The sequence below is a fragment of the Danaus plexippus genome, chromosome 4, assembly GCF_018135715.1.
Source record: "Danaus plexippus chromosome 4, MEX_DaPlex, whole genome shotgun sequence".
NCBI lineage: Eukaryota > Metazoa > Arthropoda > Insecta > Lepidoptera > Nymphalidae > Danaus > Danaus plexippus.
Window position 1 is genome coordinate 2,844,571 of NC_083538.1, and position 19,375 is coordinate 2,863,945.

Below are 19,375 nucleotides of genomic sequence, written 5' to 3' on the forward strand. Positions count from 1 at the left end.
GACCTTATATATTCTCTGTCTCAGACTAAATTTTTTTCTGCTTTCAGTCCATTCATAGTTTTCAGTGTATTTTTTTATATATAGTGTAGAAGTGGATGACTTCTCCTTATCACTCCCTTTTTTCTTTGGTGTCATTATTTTCTCGTTTGTTTTTAAATTAAATGCCATTCCTTTTCCAGACTTTTCTGATATGATATTAGATCTTGTTGATATTCAATCATATTCGGATCGAATTTTTGGGGTTCCGTAGCCAAATATCAAAAAACGGAACCCTTATAGATTCGTCATGTCTGTCTGTCCGTCCGTCCGTCCGTATGTCACAGCCATTTATTTCCGAAACTGTTGGGCCCACATAGTTGAAACTTTGTAGGTTTCTAGCTGTTCTGGTAACCGCTATTCGAATTTTTAATAAAAATTAATAAATTTAAAAATTAAAGGGGGTTACCCAGACATGGAACTGATTCAAAAATTTTTTTCAGCTATTACCTATGCGTGATAAAAAAGACATTAAGGTTCTTAAAACCATTTTTCGTCAAAATCAAGTGTTTGACAGATAGACGCTTCCAAAGTGGAAAAATGATGGTACCCCCCGTCTAACTTTTAAAATAAAAGAGTGAGAAAACTAAAAAAAAAGTATGCTGTAAATTTCAACGGAAACTAAACGTAAATTGGTTTGAACGAGATATCATTATTAGCTTTTAAGAAATAATACATTTTCAAATAACGCATATACAACTTTGTCGTTCATACAAACACTATGTGAAACCAAGTTATTTTTTTTATAAAACATCGATCGAAGTTACAATGGTAGGCATTGTAACTTCGATTGCATTGTAACTTCGAATAACTTTTAAATTATGTCATCTACTTGCTGCTACGGAACCCTTCATGGGCGAGTCCGACTCGGACTTGTTTAATTTTTTATTTCCTAAAATATTCGTGAACGTTGTAGGTATGCCATTTGATTTGATTGATAGTTAAATTTTGGCGCGAAGATATTTCGACTCATCTTGTGAATACAATCTCGTGTATTACTATCACAAAGTTCCCACAATGGTTAATATTATGTATGATCGCTAACCGCGTTGCTAGACCCTCAACATTTCCCTCGCCCCCTTGATGGGCTAGCCTCCGCGTCCCTTTAGTTAACAGGCGAGTTTCAAATTTATAGTGTTTGCCTACATTTCTTAAAGGTTTAATTATGTGAACCTTATCATTGTTTATATATGTAATTAACTGTTGCTAATAAACAAATAATTGTATTGCCATTGTCAAATTACTAACATGACTAAGAATGTGAAAATAAAATGTAAAAAAAGAATAAGGAGTGAAATAACACAATCGCAAAATGTTAATTCGCTTCTTTATACCCGTATCTAATTTTGAAGTGACCTAATTTTAGGCGACATTTTGTTCTACTCGATTATTATAACAACTAAAAAATTAATTAAAAATTGTATACTTAAGGACTACTTTTTGCTATATTGATATTCTACACTGTTTTGAAAGATAAACAAAAAAATTCTATATCTGGTTCGAAACGTTGTTTTATACGATAAAAATGTTATACATATGTATATATATCATAGATAAATAAAGTTGCCTTATTGACCATCAACATTATACTTTTTATGGTTAGTTTTATTGTACTTCATAATATTATTTTTCCTTATTATATAGGTTTGTAATAAATAAAAAATTATATTAAAACATTACTTTAATATAAAAAGTTTTTTTAGTGTCTCTTTTCAATATAGCTACAGGTTTCGAAAAACATTTTGCTTCATCTATTACTTATTTCCTGTTTAGTCTGTTTCATATGGTGATAATTCTGTGTTGATAGGTATACTGTATAGGCTGTTGTGTATTTTTTATAAGATTTTGTTTTCATTCATGATAAGTCTAGCATATAAAGGAATTGTAAACAGTAAACTTATTGAACAACTAAATATTATGCCTCCTTTTATTCAAATCTTATCTGTTATTATTTATGATTTATTGTTAGTGTTCTAATATTAAATTAAAGTAACTATATTAAAATGGAAGAAGAACTAAGATGTTTTATATGTAAGGAGTTCTACAGAGAGCCGGTGCTGATGCCTTGTGGACATGCACTCTGCCGAGCATGTGCTGTGGGTTTACAAACGCATGTACATGAAAATGACAATGCGAGTGCCGTTTCACACGACTTTCAGGAGGCTGATAAGGCCTCTGTATCTAGCGAGACAGATAGTGGGGTTGTTTGTGGGTCTAGACCTAACAGTTATGCAGGAACTCCTGCTACATCGACGTATACAACGGCTACTTTTAGTATAATATGTCCATTTTGCAACAAACAAGTATATCTTGATGACAGTGGTGCTGAAGGCCTTCCACCTTTTCGTGTCATGCGAACAATAGTCGAACGTTTTGGTGGAGTCAGTGTGGCCCCGCCAGCTGAGGAGGCATGTCAAATGTGTGAAGGAGAACGGCGGGCGGCTGTAGTACGTTGTGAACAGTGTTCAGTACGGTACTGCGCGGGATGCAGAGATGCTTGGCACCCTACTAGAGGTCCTCTCGCCCAGCATGAGCTAAGGGCATTAGGAACAACATGTACAGATCATGGATGCACCCCTGTATTATTTTGTAATACATGTCTACTACCTATCTGTCAACGATGCTTGGCGGAAAGACATGCTTCTCATGAAACTCAACATTTATCCAGTGCAGCTAGATTACATAAGGTTTGAAAAATAACAATTTTACTTAAGTTCCATATAACTTACAAATATATATTAAAGAGAAGCCTTTTTCACTTTGCAGACAGAATTATCACAAACACTCCACCAGTTATCAGAAGAAGCCAAGGCCATGACTGAGTACATACAGCTTGTGAAGAGCTCCGGAGACAAAATTAATGTATATAAAAAAAATATTGTGATAAGTACAACTAAAAATTAATTTAAAGTTGTTCCATGCAACAGTTTAACTTCATTTAATATTTATTTATCTATTAGTAATATAACAATGCATTATCATAACTTTAAGAATCCCAATATTAGATTAGATATATTTTTTACTTGTGTTTGATCTTATTTTGACATCCTTTTTTGTTACAATTTTTTTTAAATTTAAAATCTTCATGGTTTTTTTTGTTATATTAAATTAATGGCTTATATACTTCAGGAATCGTGCGAAGAATTAGAAAATCAAATAGATCAGGCATGTGCTGAAGTAACGCGTGCCGTAGAAAGACGGAGAGATGAATTAATACGGGCGGCTCGTAATACAAGGTCACAGGCTGTGGCTGGTATGCGCGTGATGACGTCACAGGCCGCACAGAAACTTAGAGAGGCCACTGCACTGTTGCATTTTTCTATAGAAGCTCTGAAAGAATCGGATCATGCTGCCTTTTTGCAGGTAATATAAAGAAAAGTACATGCGAAAACTACTATAGTTAGTTCTTTCAAGGTTAACATTCGTAGCAACAAATTGATCTGGAACTTTGGGGACTTTGTTGATATATTTCTATTATACCTTTTACACATTTGTATCAAAAATCACATAAGTACAGATTTCAATATTATTTCATAAATAGATTCCATACTATAGGTATTATTGTATTAATTTCAATGTTTGCTAACTTTCTTTATATCTTATTTTAACATTAATATGTTGTAGAATGTCTTTTAAGCAATTATAGTGAGACTCTTTTTGATATCAAGAGAATATACTGCATTAAGGGTCAATAAAACTATATGTATGTAGTTATATATAGATACAATATATGAAGATCTAAATAATGAGAAGATGACAATTATCTTCTACATGTGTTAATACATGCTGTAACAATAATAAAATTAATAGTGGAGGTAATTAGTACTGCAATGGAGTTAGTTTTTCGGCTTATAGCCGACGAATATGATCGGAGGCATATTATTTCAATTAGTATATAAAACTCGCATTACACAGATTTGATTTTTACATCTGAATTTCATGTTGTGTTACCAAAACTGTTTTAGGTCGGTAAGATACTATCAGTCCGAGCTCGCGACACAGCCTCGAACCTACGATCATCCCTGGAGACTCCGCCGGCGCCGCCAGCACTCACGCTCGACATAGAGCCCGTCTTGAGAACTGTTAATACTATGAACTTCATTGAGTGTATACGTAAGTATTTTAGAAAGTAATTCAGTAAGGAATCTAATATTCATAGACGGGGGTCAAGGTTATCAAGTCCAGGCATCTTTGCTAACCAAGCCAACACAATCTCAAGTTAAAAATGTAATTATAGTTATTGACACAAGTATAACTTCAAATAAACTTGGTGTCAAAGATATTACCCGGTTTAGAAACATTTTATTCCGCAATCCATTTTCAAATATAAAAAAATATTAATTGTACTAAATGGCATGCAGTTGATATTGAAACTCACCTCATTTCTAATTTATTCATCTGGTTATGATGAAAAAGTGGAAATTGATATGACAACTAACTATAGTTACAAGTGCCCTCCATGCCATACTAATTATAATATACTATAATCCTTAGAATTGTTCTTATGACTTATTGTAATTAATTATTATTATTAAAATACTGAACCATTGTAATTTTGTAATGGCAACATTTGAGAATCAACTTGTATTTGAAAACTATGAATACTGTCTTCAGTCATTCTGTAGGACATTACTGGAAGTAACACTGAACATTGAAAAACAAATCTGAAACCATGCCTCGAACACTATAATACAAAAAGAATTATAAAAAATATATTTAAAGTAACTTTGGTTCATAAATTGGCCATTAGTAAGGGTTCCTTGTTGTGTCCTCTAGCGATTCACACATAGCTGGTTCCACTATAAACGCCTTATTACGTAAACATCACAAATATTACCAATTACATTTGATAATTTTCATTATTATTCACATCCTATGACATCTCTTAATAATTAATCTTCTATATTTGAACGCAGCTCTGGAAAAGGATATGAAAACATCAGGTATTTGAACAAAATCTACAATTATTTATGAATACTGACTTCACAGATAGGAATATTTTTTAATTTTAAAGCTTCTTGTGGCAAGATGAATTTAAAATTAAAACAATGGAATCTGATTGATATGAGAGAAACATTTAAAATGGCTCATCTTTTTTATGTAGATTTATATTTTGCTCTCTGTTTATATATATATTGATATAATTGTCACAGTTTTGAAGGTTAATTATAAATAAATTTTCAACTAAATAAAAGAGACGAAATAAAACACTTGCATACACTACATAATTATGTATGCATTATATACTGTATTGTAGTATAACACTTAGTATTTCTTATTCATTACAAGTACAGATGAGAGATACATACTATGTTATTAAGTCTAAATAATAAATAGTTATCTTAAGTAATTTTTTTTATCGCTATCAGCCCCAGGTGCTCCCGAGATGGCCGTGGAGGCATGTGCAGCTCGCGGCTGTTCGTGTACTCTGGCTTGGCGTGCTCCAGCGGCGCCGCGAGCCGTGCGCGGGTACGTGCTGGAGCTGGACGACGGTCTGGGCGGACCGTTCAGAGTAAGTACGCACACGTACATACATATATATTGTAACATATCACCCTTGCTAAACTTCTCCTTAACAAAACAGGTTATTTAAAAATTAAAGTGACATACAACTTCCCCTTAAGAATACAAATTATAGTTGAGAAAAGTGTTGCCAGATAACGCTGGTGATGATTGTATGTTCTTGCACATTTAACATTTACATAACATTTACTATATTGTGAATTCCCCTGTATACTTTGATATTTTTTAATTTTCGTAGGGTACTTACCATTGTGCCCATGTATGAGTTTTTTTTTGTAAATGTTTTACGACTCTGGATACGAGTCCTTTTGAGCCTAAATACCCATGTATGAGACATGTCAGATGTTGCCATCAGTTATGTCAGATGTTGCCATCAGTTATGTCAGATGTTGCCATCAGTTATGTCAGATGTTGCCATCAGTTATGTCAGATGTTGCCATCAGTTATGTCCTAATGTCGTTCAGGTAACAAAGGAATGCAAATTGATATTAATAAAGCTTTATTTTTGTAACCTTATTATAAAATTTTTAAAATATATTTTTGATTGGAGAAATATTAAAATTGCTACTTACAGATGTAGATTAATTAGTAAAAGGTACAGTAGATTCCGATTATTGAATACTTTTCTCGATTATTATATTTTTTTGCAATTAAAAAAGTATATAAAATTCCGAAAATATTATATACAGCGTGATCAGATCATTTTATAATCATATCAGGAGGTGTACTGCGGCCGTGAGACGGTTTGCACAATCGATGGCCTGCATTACGCGTCGCTATACAGTGCTAGAGTGAAGGCGTTCAACGGAGCTGGTGAGGGACCTTACAGCGAGGTCATCGGCCTACAAACATCACCTGGTACGTTGAAACATAACGAGACAAGCAATTGTTACCAAAGTCGGTTCTTGATGAATATGATCTCCAAATATATGTGGTGGCGTAAATTCATGCACTTTCATATAATTTGTGTAATTATGATGAATTTACACATGAATTAAAATTCATATAATAAATATGGAAAGAAAAATTCATCGCTTTTCAGATGGTTTTTCCAATTCAGTTATCGCGGCTCGATATTCGGGAGGTTAGAGTGGAATCCCATTAATCTAATGGTTTCATATTCGAAATTATTCAAAACAATACTAGAATTTTTAATTGTATTTAAATTAACAATAGTAATGTATGTATATAGTCGCGTGGTTCACATGGGACGCTCGTTGCGGGGTAGGGGGCGTGGGCGGCGAGGGGGGGCTGGTGATAGGGTCCGAGGGTCTGAGCGCTCGGGCTGCGGGCTGGCAGCCGCGGGTCGCCCTCGCTGACCAGCCGCTTGCCCGCGGCCTGCACTACTGGCGGCTGCGGATCGATCACTACGACGGCGACGCGGACCCGGCCTTCGGAGTCGCCAGGGCGGACGTGGCCAGGGACAAGATGCTAGGTATGCTATACACAGATATAAAGACGGTGTTACAAATGTTTTATATCAGTGGATGTTGCTCAAGCTTGGATGAATTAGTTGGTACTTTTAGTTGGCCCCCGAGTGGACTGTTAGGCCTTCAAAATTTTTATAGGCATTTTCATCTCTTTTATTTCTCTGATATATTCTAATGTTAATAAGTTGTTTTTACGTTATTCCGATATCTAAACTACAGCACTGGAAAGTGTCATCGAAATCCGGTCCGTAGTTTTTACATTAAAGGGTAACAAACATCCATACAACCAAACATACTAACTGTCCATACATACTAAAATTTATAGTATTAGTAAGATTATAACCAAATTAATTATTGACAGGTAGTGACGCGCTCGGCTGGGCGATGTATATAGATGGTTCGCGCTCGTGGTTCGTCCACGGCGGAGCTCACGGCGGCAGAGCTGCCGGCGGGATAGCACACGGCTCCACTGTTGGCGTCCTGCTAGACCTTACACGAGGCACCCTGAGGTTCACGGTCGACGATCGCCCCCAGGTACATATACATACACACATGCATATATGCATATATACGCAACTGAATTCTCATAAAGTAACCAGGGACGAGGCCCCAGTTACGTAGTTTGCCTATATCGATTTACCCAACTCAACTCAACTCTTACATATATACCACATTTAGGAATTACGTTCGAATTTTTAAAAAGAATATAACAATATTTAATTTGCAATGAGATTTTAATTAATATGAACGAATATAAAATGTAAGTTAAGGAACAAAATAATGAACTGCAAACGCCAGTACAACAAAATAAACTACTTACAGAGTAATATACTTATAATAGCCTTAAAAATTATTGCTAACACAATATTAACACTTAAAATACTCGAGCGATGTCACCCTGCGACCGACAAGCGTAAAGTGAGCTCTCTCTCGAACACTGCCTCTATATTGTTTTTTTGAGATGTTCCTTACTATACAATAAACGAATTTAAATAATTTCCATGGTACCTTTCTATGAGATGACTGTCATGTGCTGTATATTATTAATTCCAAATAGGTTGGAGTGGATTTAAATTGTAAGGTGATTACTCTGTCTGAATTATGTCTGTCTGATATTACAGTAACCTCAATGGTGTCCATTGTGAACTTATTGACCCAATAATTGTCAAATAGAAAAATCCAGAAGCTACAAAAAATTAAAACGAACAATACAGCTTGTGATTTTCGTAGAACTATTGAAATTCTACTGCTTGTGTTATATCAATCAATAAGAAATAAAAAAATTATTAAATGTTTCAGGGTGATATCGCGTTCACTGGTCTGCGGGGTGCGTTTTACCCGGCGGTGTCCTTGAACAGGGGTGTGGGTGTGACGCTCCAGCCAGGGCTGCCACCGCCACCTGACTTACTGGACATAGCCGGCATCAGTATACAGTAGAAGAAATAAAAAGGAATTTATTGTCTATGCCATCATCATAGAGTAGAAACTTTCTTGGAGCTCAAACAGCTTGGCTTCGCTATGCATTATACAGTCCAATGAGAGTTAAAATAAATAATAGCCTCAAAATAGCCGGCTTTTTTAGAATACGTCATAAAGAGGTCTGTTTTTTTAGAAATTAAAAAAACATGGCAATAATCTCTACAAATTGTTGATTTTTTTTTCATTTTTAAACGTGTTCTTCCTTCCGAAATACAAAACGAAGTCTTATACAACTTCAAGTTGCTCAGAGAACTGAATTTTAGGTTAGGTTACAAATATGGTTACTAAAACGTCCTTATAATACGTAATTACACTTCTACAGCGTAATATTCGAATAACGAAAGTGTAGAATAATTTTAAGACTATTTTTTTTTTGCTAGTCGGTTTCTTAAAATTTAACAACACCTTTTTTTAATATTAAAAGTGACTTAATAGAAATTTAACAAAATAAATATTCACTGCCCTAATTTTAAGAACCTTATTTTTTGTTTAGATTTTTAATAATTTATATCATCATATAAAGGATAGTTTAAGTACTGTGTAATGCAATTTTTCAAGGTGTTTGAATTCTTTCTTCCATGTTCTTTCCTAAACGTAAAGCACCCAAGAGACTATGTTACCTAAACAAATGTATTACAAATTTTCAATGATAGACATTTTAATATGAATATAACATTAAAATAATCGTTTAAAACACTGTTAAGGCACAGATTTAAATTTAAAAAAAAAGTTTCTGCTCCTGAAAGTGTATTATATAGTACTTTATACATCCAGCACGTTATCAGGCTATTTATATGATTCTTAATGAAACAATTTTTGTATACAAACAATGTTATGAACAATTGTTTAAACAATATTCATAGGACTGATAAAAATATTGTAAATAATGATAAACTTATATAAACAATCATACACTATAAGATAATTATTGATGTGTATCAAATTTAACTAATATATTAATTGTACTTAATTTTTAAACTATTCTAGTGCCATATCGGTAATTTAGTTAAACTATTGGATAAAAAAAAAAGTTCCATTAAGAACTTCTTTAATGAAAACTATCAGTTTTTGAAATATTAAATATCACAAATCCTTGTATTAATTGATGTGGCACTTATTTAATATATATAATTCCGTTCCGACGAACCAGTCCGTCGTTAGCCGTAATCATAGACAATATAATAGTGTATACATGGTTTTATACATACGGCTCCATCTATTTAGATAGAGTATACAAATTTTATATAATTTCTTTTACGATGTCGTTTTACTATTTATTTATATTGAAAATGTTCTAAGATAATTTCAGTTTTTTTAACAATCAGGACATTTTTATTTTTACATTTCTATAATATAAATTGCCACCAACTCTCACTGGTCATATATTTAATTATCAATAGAATACATAAACGTGCATTCCATAGAAAAATCTACACAACCCAAAACTGAATCATTTTGTTAAACATGATAAGGAAACTGTCACAAGAGGTGGTCGCATGTCCTTATAGGTACCTGAACGAAACTCAAATATTCCACTGCCCACCTTATTATTATTTTTTGTTAAACGATTTATTAAAATGTTTTTCATTTGTGTTCAATTTATACTTTGCATGTGTAATTGCATAGCTTAAAACGATTATTTATTAATATTTTAGGTATTTTTTTTTTTTTAAAACAAACATATTAAAACTCCTTTGTACAACTTAATGAAATATTGTGGTCAATTCTTAAATGTATTAAACATTCAAAACGTACTTAGCGTTATTATCTGTGACCAATTATGTCATCAAATAAATCATTATTTTTAATTTATTTTTAGAGAATAATCATATCAATTTATCTTTTGCTAGTAATTAAAACGCTAGAGCTATTTGTTAATGTTATGGAACACATAATATCTTTAATATATTTGGTAAACAAATTTATATGTATAATTTAAAGAAAAACATTAAAAAATCAAATGGTCATTAACTTGTAGTTTGTTAAAAAAAAAATGATTTTAGTACAAAAACAACGTACTTTAGTCAAAACCAAACTAGCGTTGATTTTTCATAACAACTAGGTACTAAACACAAAATATTTGTATTTAATTAAGATTGTGTTGTGTGATGTATTATGTTCTTATAACAATGTACTTAATGATTTTACAAGTATGCCAAGATTGCTTATAATAAATGATAATTTTTATTTATTTAACAAATGTTGTGTTTTCTTGTGGATATCTATAAAGTATGTATAATTTTTTTTAAGTTTATTATTTAACAAAAAAATCAGGTTCTATGTGTTGCAGACACTTCCTGATTATTGTAGCTGAGTTTCTTTTAATCTGTCAAGTAATCATTTGCTTTGAAAATTCAGTTCGTCACTCTCAAAATTCAAATATATTTTTTTATTAAAATAATAACCATGTTCAGTAACATTTCTTTTTGAAAATTTGTATCAAAATAACAGACTTTTACGCAACATCCATTAATTACCTTAATTTAAGAGTCTTGAAAATATGTGCGAAAACTAAGATATAAGGCAAAGTTCAGCTTCGACGACAAAATTTTGATTTCAATTTAAAATAATTTGCAAGCTATTTTGTATTATCTTGATGGAGAAATGTATTTTACGTGTATTGGAATAACAAAGATAAGACGTGTTCAAAAATTAAAAGAATCAATTTGAACATATCATACAATCCTCTTACTACATAAAAAAGGCCTTGAATTTTTAAAAATTGAACAAACAATTACGAATAATTATATAATTTTTATTTGTGCTTGAGTTCTCCTGTATTGACTTTTTCACAGCCGCGCGGCGTTGCCTTAATAATAGTACATGTCAAACGTCAAAATTCACTAATGTCAGTTTTCAAACAGTGATTGTTTTGTGTTTAATTTGGAAGCGCACAATCTAATTGTCGATTTTTATCAATTAACAAAAAGAAACTGTCCCCTTGATGTACTCGTCAAATTAATTGTTTCTATACTGCCTCTATTCTTTTTGGGAAATAACGATTGAATTGGTTTTTCTCGTTTTGTAAATATGTAAATAAAGAAAAGCGCAGTCGCAATAAATAAAACTCCTAAGTGTTTTTAAATAAATTATAGTTATCATGGAACCCCTGTTATCATCTGACGACAGCGGGGATCGGGATATAAGGAGTTTAAAACATCAGCTCACTGGTGACCGCCTATTTTACACTGTAAATATTTTGTTTCCATAGTTATATCTTCAATGTATTTATAATTTTATAGAATTTGGTTTGGAAGAGGACAACTTAAGCAAAGGAGAAATGTTGGATTTGCTAAGGGCCCTCAATTACTCCAAAGAAACAGCTCCAAAGGAGGAACAAGTTGAGACTTCTGAACAGAATCCGGAGGTAAATTTAATATAAATATATAATTAGATTTTATATTTAATTTTATCCCCTTATTTATTGTTTTCTTTATTTTCTAGACTATAGAATGCACAACTGAAGCAGCAGCTAAAGTTACTATGAAAAGACGATACTTAAATGTCAGTGACAGGAGAATGCCTTGGAGTCTCTTACCAAAATTCACAGCTCCAGCTGAAAAAGCGAGGACTTTGGCTGTCTATATTAAACTGATGTCTATTAACAGCTATAGGCAGGCTCGTCAATCTACAAACCTAGCTGTTTGGCCTCCACCAATACAAATAATGGAGTCAACGAGATCTCAACCTATGAGGTCTACACGGAGTGGACGCTCCGTACCTGTCTATACTGGTTTTGATGATGATTCTTCAGATTTTGACACTATTATTACTAAAAAGAAACGCAAAGTGTCTAACAGTGACCACTGTGACATGAACTATTCCAATAAACTGGTAAGCCTAAAACGCAAACCATCTAAAGACGAAAGCTTGAGACCAATAAAAGAGGCAAAGATCATAGAATTGACTAAAAACGATATAAAGGATTTTGTAAAAGCAGATTTTTCGATTATAGAAGACTGAATTTTACTGAAACAAGATTTGTGGTATTAAAATAATTATTGTAGCGACCACAAACACTTGAACTGTGCTGTTTTTTAAATGTTTGAATGTTAAAAGTATTTTGATTAAGTTAGAATACTTTGGCTGATTCTATTTTGATGTAAAAATTTCTTATGAATATGAATTGCAATGTATTTTTTGGTTTCTCATAAAAATTGCATACAGCGAGACAATCTGTTGACAAGATTTTGTGATATATGTTTATGTAAAACATTTGCTGGCTCAAATTATTTGCAATCCTAAACTCATTAGCCATTTTGTAAATATATATTTTTTTATTACAAGTAGTTTATGAATTATTTAATAGTATTTATTACATATTCAATTATTTTAATGAATAAATTTGAATGTCCTAGTCATAACCGATACAATTAGTGCATGATGTTATTGAACATACATTAAGGAGTTAGATATATGTATTGTGTATTTGTAATATTCGAAAAATGAACTAAAAAAAGTTGCCAGTGCTATTTAAACGCGCTGCATTAAGGAATTACGTCGTTAATAAAATAATATGACTATATTGTAGACTTATTGTAGTCTCGCGATTAAAATTATAATTATTAGTAATGGCAATAAAGCATTTTACCCCAAAGATATTTTGATTTTGAAACCTTTCAAATTTGACAACTGGCAACTGATATAATGTTGGTTACCAGCAATGCTAATATAAGTTTCAGATCCAAACGCTTTGATAACAGTTTCTAGCTAGTTAAATACATGAAAGAATAAATTTCGCACTTCAAATTATAATTTTAAATTAAATCTTATTCTTACAGCACCCGTGAATTTTTCCACAAACACTTTTTAGTAGGTTTTTATTTTAAACGTGTTTTCTTTATGTAGAATTATTTTTGTCGATTGTTTCAATACGAAATTGTTTCATAAATTTATATCGATAATTCAAAATATGTTTTGTTTTTTCATTTCACTACGGTTTTCAACGTTAGTTTTTACTCAATATATTTTGGATCTGTGAAATGGGTACGATGAAGTGTTTGTTTCATTTTCTTTCAACTCTATCGTGCACAACATCGGACTAATAAAATACTGGACTCGTGAAAAATGAAACAATACGTCAGCATTGCGGAAACTTAATTAATGTCTTAATTTATTATTATCTTAAACATATGATATTTTTATGACATAATTTATATTTATTTGTAATGTCGTTTTCGTCGATGTTTTACGGTTTGAAAGAAATTCAAACTGTCTTACCGAGTAGTTCTTACAGTATGATATTCCTACCCGAGGTGGAAATAAAAGGATTTAACAAAATAGAAGTCAACTTAAATGAAAGCATTGGGATGCAAAACGTTTTTGTTGCTACCGTCTTGTATAGATCTGTTTAAAAGTTATTTAAATACTCTCTGAGATTAAAAAGATTAAATATCGATTATTTTTAGTCTCCCTATATTTAATGTCAACTTAAAACTCGATTGTTTTTGGGTAACGTTGACGAATTTAATGTTAAACCTTTTAAGCCGTTATGTTGACTAAAATGAAAATATTAAGAATATAACTTTTTCGAGTTCACATACTATAAGTTTTTAATGGCTGTTGTTCTAAATTAATGTACATTTATTTTTTTGTTGCCTTACTTGTTGAAGACATTACTTTTAGATGATACCGATTCGGATTTCACGAAAAGATGAGAAATTTTGTAGTACAATAATGAATATGATTTATTTAATTCTTTTTCAAGAATGGAATGAAAAAAATGCCCATTTAACTCATAAAAGCGAATGGAAGTTTGAACGTTAAAAGGCATACTTCGTAAATGACCTCGATATTTTCAAAGGTAAGGAAAGAGAAAGAAATGGAAGGCTTTGAAATGAAACACAGAGACCGTTGACACAGATAAATAAAGTTTTCCGTGAAAATGTTGAGAGCATATTTCGGGCACTTTTATCATAGTCTTATACACCGTGTTAATTATGGATTTTGACGTTTTGTTGTTTATCAAGTGCGATTATTATATCGCATTGAATGTGTACGTTATTGTATGATATATTTAATGAAATTTAAAATTAGTAGCTCTTAACATTCTGTGGGAAGCTATAATAGTTATTAGATAATACGTTAAAAAAACTTAAGATGAAAAAAATCCGTAACACTGTTTATTTAACCATATATGTACTTTATATTACTTTCTACTTATAACTAACTATACTTATGAAAATGTAAGCTTGTTGCTAATGCAACAATTCTATATTTGATATTTGGTACGATTTATTTAAAATATTGCAAGTTATCAAAACCTTGGTCCTCGTTTTCTAATCACTGCTTTCACTAAGGCTGGTGAAGCTACTTTAAAATCATAGGCCCAACCGATTTTACCAAAGATATCAATCAAAAATGTCGTCACATTTATAAAGTAAGCCAGTTCAGATGCTTTATAGTCCCATGGAAACGTATGGTGATAATTGTGCCAGCCTTCTCCCATGGCCACGATAGAAACTTTCCAATTTTCCACCGGGGTAATATTGCTGTAAAAATTATAATGTTAAATAAAGGTTGTGTATATTATTTGATATATTTTTTATAGATAACGAAAAAACTCTAAGCTTACACTTTTACAGTCATATTGTTTTTTTTTTATTTCTTATAGTACTCTATCGAAGGCTTTATGTTTGGAGAGAAAAAAAGACTACTTTATTTCTTTTTCAATTTGTTACCTCCATCATTATGATCCTAATGGATGTAGCAATTTTTTTTGTGCAAGAAAAAATATTCAAAAACGTAGTTTTTTTATCATAACAGACTTATTATTTCGGTTGTATAGATGTTCTGAGCAGTAACAATTTGATTTATTAATATTATGTTAAAACTTACATGTCATAAGGTTTCTGACCCCAAATATGTGCGACGCTATTTACAGCCCAAGTGCAGTTCAGGTTACTCATATACCGTACCAGACTCGCAGTGATAGATATGAATAATGTTTCCTTCCACATATACGTTGGAATCAGTATTGGTATCACGAAACAAAATAGAATTTTAAACGTATTGAAATATCTGAAATTAAATGTCGTGTAAATGAAACTTTTGTACTTTTTGTGGAGAAAGTACTTATACTATAAAACGATTAAATAATGTCATATAAAAGCTAAACTAAATAATACTTATTGTGGAACATATGCATGTTGAATATGACTTTAGAAAAGTTGAGGTTAATATGCCCGTGTTAGTAGTTTTTAGAGGGTATACTTACTTTGTATGAAACCTGACGAGAGGATCCTCTAATATATCACTCATATCTATTTTTTTCCCTTCTTTAACGACGTCAGGATGCTTCTTCATCATCAGCCAGCCGACGTGGGAGAAGAAGAAACCTCTGTTAGCGTCGTGAGGATCCGCTGACGTTTCTGACATTTTGTGGTGGACGCGATGGTCTCGAACCCAGTTTGGTATACTGTTCTGATGGACAAAAACATAACAGAGAAGAATTATCTTATAGTTTTACAACTAAAAGTTATCTCGTTCAGTTATACTCTTATGATAACATTAAGTAGTTCTCACTGAAATATACATATTAATATCATAAAGAAACGATTTTTTTTTTGTTGTCTACAAGATAAACTTATTTCTAATATATTTTTTTCCACTTTCAATTCTAATATGATTCAAAGTTTGTCGAAAAAATTACTTCTATTGTATCTACAGAGACATTCAAATACATACATGATACCACTAGAAATATCTAATATATATATTTTTTATTCATTTGAGCTTCTAAGTATTAATATTAAACTGTAAAAAATATTGCTATGCTAACTTTATTATATACGACAGAAGTTTGCTAAGCAACATATATCTCCATTTAGTTTTTAAATATTAATAAATAATAAGTTGTTCTCTATTTTAAGCGATACTAAAAGCTAAACATTTTACATTTATAATCTAAAAATAATGTAATAATAAAAAAGTATATCCAAATCACTGGCAAGTATAAGTGAAGGTAGCTATAACTTTTTCAATATACGATAAAGTAATTCAAGTATATAGTTGAAGAAAGGCTTTACAAACTTACGATTGATAGATATCTCTGGTTTAAATGTCCATTTGTAGTCCTTTAAATTCCTTTCCATATAATAATTACGTCGTAAAAACACGATGGTATAAAACGGCATTGAATAATTAAAATAAAACTAAGGTTTTCAGATATTATTTCAGAAAGATGTAAGTGCCCGCGGTCACGGTCGTTACAAAAGAACCGAAATGTCGGGACTATGTAGTTGTAAAATAAAAAAAGACGCGTTAATATTTCCGAAAATGTTAGTTTTATTTAAATGGATACACGCGACAATATTAGATGTAATTATTGAATGATTTCTCATTTCAGAGATTACTGATTACTGAATGATAACAGAAGCAAAATGTTCAAATTTACTATTTACCTGACCGGCCACGGAATACGCAATTATAAGTATAATTTGCAGTGGTATCTTGGCCTTGTAAGCTCGGTGGGTCCAATATCGATGTGCTCCAGCGGTGACACCAAATCCACCGATCCACCCACACAGGAAACCTTCGGACAAAAACATTAACAAAACATACAAGTTTGAAAGTGAGATGAAAACTTCTCAGCATTCCATGGATTCATCGTGCGGGTGCCAGGTCCATCGCGTTTCAGTAAGAGGAGCTTTGACAGTGTCTGGGACTTGCGACCCAGTTGTCGGTTTAAGGGACCCGTATGTAACGCGCGTTAAACGATAATTTCCACCGTCCAAGCTTCTCTCTCTATCTAACCCAAATTGAAACGAACCTACTAGGGCTGACTTCTAAGTACGTTTAATTCTTAAATTCTTGTTTTTATTGAAATAAAAAAATCACCCCAATTTAAATAGAGAAGATGGCTGGAATCAATCAAACACTTGGGACCCCTTCATTAAAAATATAAAATCCCATGTCCGTGAACACACCGCAGGATTCGTGACACCGTAAGCGCATTCTTCCGGCATCAGGAGCGGTACGGAAAAGCGGAAAATTAATAAAATCGTTGGCGCTAGATGAATAACAAGACCGATTGACAGACATTCACATGTCGTCTGCTCGTGATCACGGTGGCCACAAAATTACCGAAACGTCGGGAGTATGTAGTTTTAAAAACTAATAAAATATGCGAAGTAATCCGAAAATGTTAGTTTCGTTTAGGTAGTAAATATCTTTTTTTATATATTTTATACGTCTGTTAAACAATAGATTAATTTATATTTGTAAATTTATATAAAAACACTATTATTTACTATTTCTGTTACGTAATCATGGTGTTAGTACTAAGTCAATTTAAAAAAATCCGTATGGAGATAGGACTTCCGATAGCCGATTTTTAAGATATAATTGTCTTTATTCGTCTAATCGGCCAGTGAGAGAGATATGTACAGCTTTAATTTTTAACCTCTTTCTCACTTAACCACAATCAACATTGTTGAACTTTGCAAGATAATATTTTTTACAAACATTATATTTTCTTTATTTTTTTTATAAGTATTCAATTTCATTTTTTATCACATAGACGGCAAACGAGCAGGCGGCCTACTTGATGTTACATAAGAGATGTTGCTGATGCGTTGCAAATCCTGATCGTGGAAGTGGGAGAGGAAAGGGTGGGAGAAGGGAAAGGGCAGGAAAGGGTAGGAAAAGTGAAAGGGCATCTTGTTCTCTCGCTGACAGCCAAAAAGCCATCTATTAAAGGCTACTTCACGCAAATCTTGTGTGAGAGGGTGGTTCTTCTCCAGTTGAGCCAGCCCATATCCCATATTCGTGTTTTTTTATTTTACCAAAAATTTAAAAAGGGTTAAATGTGGTTTCAGTGAACTAATAAATCATGCAAGTATTTGACAACTTGTTTTTTTTTATTAATAAATATATTTTTAGTATAATAAAACATGAATAATGTTTTTCACTTACCGAAAAATACAGTTTCCCACGTCGGTACCATCCCAGAGGAAAATGTGTAAAGGAATGTAATTACAGCCATGATATGAAATGAGGATATTAAAATTGCATTTGTCCATCTTATTGGTGTAATAAATCCCATTTTTCGTTCCCATTGTCTGATCGATGCGAGGAATTTCAATTCATTTTTCGGTAATGCTTGCATATATATATCATCTTCATATTCTTTTATTTTCGTATTTTCTGGACATATGTTATTTCTAAGAACGAAGGTTTTTTCTTTTTCAAATGATTCCATAATCTGAAAAATTACTAAGATATATCAGAAAAATATTTACCTAATATATTTAAGTTATTATTATATAGTTTAAAAAAATTTTAAAACTTTCATTGTTGGTATGATATAAGCATTCATTGCATTTAGAAATATTATATATTTTTTGACAACACTTCATTTATATCTACTGTATAAATATAAATAAAAAATTATACATACCATTTTTTAAATGCCTCACGAAACAATATCACTTATTAATCAATAACACCCGTATTAAATAATGAATTGCTGTTTCATATCAACTGATGATATAAATGTGTGATTTAATTTGAAACCTCAGTTTAGCATTGACACGTTTGTTTATTAAACGTGTCAGCAAGCTGTAAACTTTGTTATTCACACTGGTTTTAATCACGTCTGAACACAAAGAAACTCTTTATTAAAATTTGCAACAATAAGTTCTAGTAAAGTTAATTTATTTATTATACTTTTTGTACACGACCTTAACTATATCCAAAGAAATGTTGATGATGATTAACGATATCGGAGGACATTTTACATTTGTAAACATTATTGTTCCTTTGACAGTCGAATCTCCCACTTTATTATTCACGACTTTCAGGCATTGATGTTATTCAAGTCATCCTTTACATAGTCGTGATTTATTACGGTCCATCCGAAGCGTATAAACAAATATTATATTCCGTTTCCTTGAATTTGTTTCAAA

At 31.8% G+C, this 19,375-nt stretch overlaps 3 protein-coding genes across 4 annotated transcripts; 2 read left to right on the forward strand and 1 right to left on the reverse strand.

Moving 5' to 3' along the window:
* The first annotated feature begins 1,832 nt into the window (after positions 1 to 1,832).
* LOC116768671 (E3 ubiquitin-protein ligase TRIM9) lies at positions 1,833 to 10,668 on the forward strand. Of its 2 annotated transcripts, none has more exons than XM_061526351.1 (9): positions 1,833 to 2,723; positions 2,803 to 2,916; positions 3,166 to 3,399; positions 4,002 to 4,149; positions 5,406 to 5,548; positions 6,279 to 6,417; positions 6,752 to 6,994; positions 7,351 to 7,523; positions 8,289 to 10,668. In XM_061526351.1, exons 1-9 carry the CDS (start codon positions 2,040 to 2,042, stop codon positions 8,424 to 8,426), a joined length of 2,016 nt encoding a protein of 671 aa, XP_061382335.1. In that variant the 5' UTR covers positions 1,833 to 2,039; the 3' UTR covers positions 8,427 to 10,668. The 2 variants fall into 2 exon arrangements, with proteins under 2 accessions (XP_061382335.1, XP_032515341.2); XM_032659450.2 differs by having other exon boundaries at positions 2,803 to 2,898.
* Positions 10,669 to 11,316: 648 nt separating this feature from the next.
* Positions 11,317 to 13,065, forward strand: LOC116768714 (uncharacterized). The gene is made up of 3 exons (XM_032659510.2): positions 11,317 to 11,638; positions 11,711 to 11,835; positions 11,913 to 13,065. The coding sequence occupies exons 1-3, from the start codon at positions 11,569 to 11,571 to the stop codon at positions 12,429 to 12,431; spliced, it is 714 nt and encodes a 237-aa protein (XP_032515401.2). The 5' UTR covers positions 11,317 to 11,568; the 3' UTR covers positions 12,432 to 13,065.
* A 1,633-nt stretch (positions 13,066 to 14,698) lies between these two features.
* Positions 14,699 to 18,664, reverse strand: LOC116768631 (acyl-CoA Delta-9 desaturase). The gene is made up of 5 exons (XM_032659394.2): positions 18,384 to 18,664; positions 16,871 to 17,001; positions 15,685 to 15,890; positions 15,306 to 15,488; positions 14,699 to 14,959 (listed from the first exon to the last, which is right to left on the reverse strand). The coding sequence occupies exons 1-5, from the start codon at positions 18,574 to 18,576 to the stop codon at positions 14,725 to 14,727; spliced, it is 948 nt and encodes a 315-aa protein (XP_032515285.2). The 5' UTR covers positions 18,577 to 18,664; the 3' UTR covers positions 14,699 to 14,724.
* Positions 18,665 to 19,375: the final 711 nt, after the last annotated feature.